The 6,000-nt window shown below is 36.9% G+C and overlaps 1 protein-coding gene across 1 annotated transcript; it reads left to right on the top strand.

Moving 5' to 3' along the window:
* The first annotated feature begins 210 nt into the window (after nt 1-210).
* LOC146322880 (helix-loop-helix protein 2-like) lies at nt 211-3,602 on the top strand. Its single transcript, XM_084724072.1, has 2 exons — nt 211-276; nt 2,594-3,602. The coding sequence occupies exon 2, from the start codon at nt 2,620-2,622 to the stop codon at nt 2,980-2,982; it is 363 nt and encodes a 120-aa protein (XP_084580198.1). The 5' UTR covers nt 211-276; nt 2,594-2,619; the 3' UTR covers nt 2,983-3,602.
* The last annotated feature ends 2,398 nt before the right edge of the window (nt 3,603-6,000 follow it).

Genomic DNA, 6,000 nt, shown 5'->3' with positions numbered 1-6,000 from the left:
GATGAAAGAAACAGACAAGAGCAACAAGCCAGACTGTCTGTTGCTGAAGGATGTGATGCGGACCTGACACCATGACGGACAGGGAGGAGGACGAGCGGGACTGCACAGCTTTTTCATCCAAAGTCCATCCCAACCCCCACGTCCTGTTTTTAACTAAATAAAAAGCAGGACAGCATGGAGGCTGACAAGGAGATAAGTTAACGTGCCTGTACCTGCAGCAGCTTTAATATGTGAGATTATTGAATCAGTTTGCTCTGGTTTCTTTGAATGTGCAAGGTAAGTCATCATTTATGTTTACTCATCTGCACCTCAGCTCAGTCAATTTGTTCTTTATATAGACTCGGCAGTTTTAAAATGTTTGTAGCTTTAAAAAAACATTGTTATAATTTGAAATGCATTAAATACAAAAGAAATAGAAAAGAAACTCGTGCTGGTTTGAAACGGGCAGCTCATCAAGCACTTCAGCGTAGAAAAGACAGATATTCCGAGTCGAAAATGTGCTATGAAAAATAAATTTTCCTCGTAAGGAAGATGTCAAAAAGTGCCACAGTACCAGTGTAGATGAAGTCATTTCACAAAGTAGAATACGATGCTTTTTAATACGATTCTTTTGATTTAAAAAATATATATATTTTTTTTATATTTATAAAAATAAAAATGACTTTGTTTTTGCGGACTTGAGGCTGTTTCAGCACCTCGGACAGCGCCGAGCGTCTCTCAGGCAGCACGTGTGTAGATCCGCCACTAGGGGGCAGCACGAGTCTCTCGTATTTAGAGTCCTTTGTCCCTTTTAAGTTTTACAATTTGACGACAAAGAACCTTAAAGACCGGCAAGTAGGGATGCAATGAGCACAAACCGAAAGTTATCATACACTAATAACAAACAATAACTAAAAGGAACTTTTTTGTTTGTTTGTTTGTATTATTATAATAAAATTCTGGAGTTTAAAGGCTGCCTTGGTGAAAAATATTTGCCAAATATATTAAATTTTTAGACTTTTTTACTCATTTACTCAGTATATTCAAGTGTGTCAATAATAAGTTAGATTTAAGTACGTAATTTAAAAAAAAAAAAACAGATTTTGTACTAAGTATATTTTGTTTTTAATAAAAAGCTGAATTTAATGTATGTAGTGTAACCTACTTTTATGTGTTAAAGTGGAACAATTTTAAGTATAATTAGTACACTGTGTATGTACTAATAAACATGCATGATTACTGAAATTAAAGTTTACCTTGTTTGTGTTATAAGTACATTCAAAATGTATTGTCTTACTAATGTACAAGAGGCATAGTATTCTGTTATACTTTTTGATTATTCCAATTCATAAGAAGTATACAGTATATACAGTGTATACAGTATAAGTACACGTATTTGCACTAAGGCAGCAACTAACAGTTATTTTCATTATCAATTAATCTATCTGTCATTTTCTAGATTAATTGATTAGTTGTTCAGTCCATAACATGTCAGAAAATTGTGAAAAATGTTGATCACTGTTTCCCAAAGCACAAGGTGACATCCTCAATATCTTGTTCTGTCCACAACCCAAATATATTCAGTTTACTGTAACAGAGTAATGAAACCAGAAAACATTCACAGAAGCTGAAATCACAGAATTTGAACATGTTTTTCTTACAAACATGACTCAAATCAGTTAATGGATTATCAAAAAAGTTGGTGATTAATTTAGAAGTTAAACACCAATCACCTGATCAACCAATTGTTGCAGCTCTAATTTGCAATGTAGTACAGTTTTTAAAGGTGCACTAATGTACAATTCACAATACACTAAGTACAACTAGTGACGACTAAGTACAATCTTGTAAATATGCTGAAGTAGACTGCCACTTAAAGTATAGCAGAATCTATATATTTTTTTTGTACAAATAAGATGACCTTAATGACATTTAATTTGAAGTATGCTTTTTAAAAGTACACTTTAGAAATACTTAAAAATTATTGAACAAAAGTATAAGTATACTACTATTACTATTCTACCACTATTCTTTAAATATATTGTCACTTTTTTCCTGGCTGGTTGAAGTTTGAGATTCCGAATCTACTTAGGATGCCTTCATCATGTATAGAGAACATTTCAAAACACAAGTATCTCTTTTCAGAAAACCTGACCCAGTTACTCAAAGTAATCCACAGACCTTGTTGTGAGCAGTTTCATGTATGAACAACTTTCAGTTTAGCAGAAATACAGTAGTTCTGGTAGATTCTACCATAGAAAGAAAATAGTTCCTACATGAAACTGCTCACAACAAGGTCTATGGATTATCTTTATTTAACCAGGTCATAACTTCTGGACAGAAATACATGTGTTGAATTTTTCAAATTTATTTTTTCGGCACCTAGAACACCATCAGCTGAGTGTCAGCTGGTCCCATTATGTTGGAGAGAAGGACATTTCTATGGCTATAGCTCAGCAACTCACACCAAAACAATCTAGATGGAGAAATAGCACTACAGGTAGAAGGAAAAATATGTATTTTTTTATTTTGGACTGAACTGTCCCGTCATCATAAAGTTAAAACAGAATAACTTTCAAATATTTCTGAATCTATTTCTATATTTTTTCTTCAGGATCTTTCCAGTCTGAGTTCAGAAGTATGATGCTCAGCCCCGAGCAGCCAGAGTCTGACCTGCCTTGGGGACAAACAGACACTGAGACTTTTCTGGACACCTTGACTGTGCAGTGTGGCTCCGTGGCAGCAGAGCATGTGGGTGGAGAGGGCAGGGCACGCTGCGCTCTCAGCAGGGAGGAGAAGAGGCGGAGGAGGCGTGCAACAGCCAAATATCGGTCCGCGCATGCCACCAGGGAGAGGGTTCGCGTGGTGGCCTTCAACGTGGCCTTTGCAGAGCTGAGAAAACTGCTCCCAACACTCCCACCAGACAAGAAGCTGTCCAAGATTGAGATCCTGAGACTCGCGATTTGTTACATCTCCTATCTCAACCATGTACTGGATGTGTGAGGAGCAGAAGGAGGAAGGAGTGAGGCAGGAGGACTGCTTATAACCAGCCACCACACAGCCGAATGATTCCTGGATGATGCCGATACCACAAGTTTGGAGGAAGGTTATATTAAAGGAATAGGTTGGATTATTTGGAGAGAGATCGTATGAGGTGCTTTTAGTCATTGTATTACCTACAGTAGATGCTGGTCAGAAGCAGCTGAAGCACCGGTGTAGTAACATAAATGCACTGCTGTGGACATGGTCAGCTCATATCAGTTTAACTGTACACTATATTTTAAATATTTTCACCACTTTATCTTGCTGCCAGACAGTCTTTTCTGACAGGAGACTGCAACTACATAAGGCAAATATAAATCTCTTCAAACCAATCAGACTCCATTGGTGAAATCAATAATGTATTGTGTGACTTTGGTGTTGTAAAGGGTTTGTTCAGATTCACTCAGCTGACAAAATTACAAACTGACTGATTAAGTTAGTGATAGACCAGCAGCTCCTGTACTCTCCATGGTAAAGTTATTGTTTTTGCCTATAGAGTCTGGTGGCTTTGGATATGACAGCAGTTTCCCATAAGAAAATGGCCGTCTGACAGAGCAGTAAAATGGTAAAAATATTCTAAATATAGCACACACACACACACTTAAACAGATCCTGTTTTTAGGTAACTAAAATACCTTTTATTGCCAACCCCATCCACAGCAGTTCATTGCTGAGTTTCCTACACTGGTACTCCTGCTGCTTCTGCAAAATGGAGGCATTTCAACCTCCAGCTACAGTTAGTACTCTGACCGTGGATATATGACCCCAATTCAAAACATCCAAACTATTCCTTTAAATGAGGGACGGTGCTTTCCACAGACACACTGTAGAGTACTGTGTATCTTCAGATTATTATGGGAACATCACGCTGATTTTCATCATGGGAAACACTTGCAAGGTTATCACAAGGATGACAATATTTTGAAAGCTGCTGTAACTTATACTTGTGTCGTCAAACTGCTAATACACTATATGGCTTGACCTTATATTTGCTACATAACTGTTGTGATTGTGTTTCCTATTTGCACCAATTTGTAAATACATTTAGTTCAGTCAAACAAAAAATACTCTACTGGACTCGGACCCCAGTAAGAATAGCAGCAGCATTTGCTGCAGCTAATGGGGATCCTAATAAACTAAATTATACTAAACTTTAGTGTGCTTTTACTATGTGGGAATCAGTTGCAGAAATTTAAATATGTTGTAAATAAACTGTGACAGTTAAAATGTTTTTAAAAAGCCTGTTTGATGCAGTTCTGACCCCAATTATTTTACATGATCTCTGGACCTGAAAGGTTTTGGCAAAGGTACAGGTACAGGTAGGCCTTAAAGTAGGTCTTAAATGTATCTTCTGAATGCAGGTATTTATTTCTTTTTGAAGTGGTCACTTAAAGGGATTGTTTAGATTCTTTTGAAGTGGGATTGTATGAGGCACTAATTCATAGTCAGTGTACTGCCTACAGTAGATGCTGGACAGCACATCCCCAGTTTGTAGAAGCAGCAGGAGCACAGATCCTGCACAGCAATGACCTAAAAAGACCCACCTAAAAAAGTTTTTATCACTTTGACTGTATGCTATATTTAGAATATTTTCACTGTTTTACCTTGCCATCAGACAAACCGTTTAATAAAAATACTAATTTTACTTTGCAGAACGAGCAGTTGTTCATCTACTGATGCCTCGATTGGTTAGTTTGGTTGTGTTATTGTGTGACTGCAGTGCAACCAACGTGACATTTTAAAACACCAAAGTCACAAAATAAAACAAACTAACTAACAGACAAGGCAGTGGTAGACCAGCAACTCCTGTGTTTTGCAAGGTAAAATTACTGATTTCACCAAAGAGAACCGGCTGAGCCAGAGAGAACCATATTTGTGTTGAATAACGGCAGTTTCCCACTGAAAAAACTGTGAAAATATTCTAAATATAGCATACACTTAAACTAATATTGATTTTTTTTTAAGGTGGCTAAAATACATTTTGCTGCTGACCCTGTCCTCAACAGTACATTACTTACCCTTCTCTGTTTTTCCAAACTGGTGAGCGTGCTAACCACCATCTACTGTAGGTAATACACAGACTCATACTCATACAGTACCTCATACTGGCTGAACTATCCCTTTAAATTGTCACACAAGCTGTTTTGTTACCACACTGGTGAGGTCTTGGTGTTTGCTGAGGTTTCTCTCCCTTTGGATGAGGCAGGTGCTTTTCCATATGAACTAAAACAACTATGTTATGATTATCCATCTGCTTCCTCTCTGGAGACGAACATGCACAAATGCACATACATACAAATGAGGCATCAACAGAAAGTATACAAGACTACAACTATAAACTCAAATTCTATGCAGCAGTGATGAACTTAAAGTGTAGGTTTATTGGGACAAATACACATTTTAGATTATTTTCCAACACTGCGCAGGCTATATAATAAAGGGACAGTTTACCCCCAAATCAAAAATACACATTTTTCCTGTAGCGATATTTATCCAACTAGATTGTTTCGGTGTCTGTTGGCAAGTTTTGGAGATATCTGCCGTAGAGATGGTGATTTGTTTGGTAGACAGAAAATACTTCCTATTGAAACAACAAGGTCTGTGGATTATCTTGACTAACTGCTCCAATTTGTTTTAAAAGTTGTGTTTTAGCAGTAATGTCAAAATTATTTGGATAAATCATTTTGTTAACTTTAGCCTGAAATATCCAAACAAAACATTCCCACCATCCCATTTCAAAATGGAACCTGCCTTCATATTTTCTGATGCTGTTAAAGGTTCGTTTACAACAGTAGCATCTGTAAAGCAGCACATATTACGTCCTCTTGTTTAGTCACATGGGAATATACATAATTTATTATGACAAAAATAAATAATTGAGCAGGTTTTCCTTAGTGTTTTGACATGATGCTTTTATATTTTGGTATGAGATCAGGGAGTGGAGATGAACTCCCGCTTTGATTTCTCTCTCCATTAGTC

This window comes from Lutjanus erythropterus, chromosome 8 (genome assembly GCF_056507025.1).
Source record: "Lutjanus erythropterus isolate fLutEry1 chromosome 8, fLutEry1.hap2, whole genome shotgun sequence".
Lineage (NCBI taxonomy): Eukaryota > Metazoa > Chordata > Actinopteri > Lutjaniformes > Lutjanidae > Lutjanus > Lutjanus erythropterus.
This window is presented reverse-complemented; position numbering and strand designations above follow the sequence as displayed.

Bases quoted from the DNA above. Each gene is read 5' to 3' on its own strand.
- LOC146322880 (XM_084724072.1), top strand. From the start codon at position 2,620: ATGATGCTCAGCCCCGAGCAGCCAGAGTCTGACCTGCCTTGGGGACAA.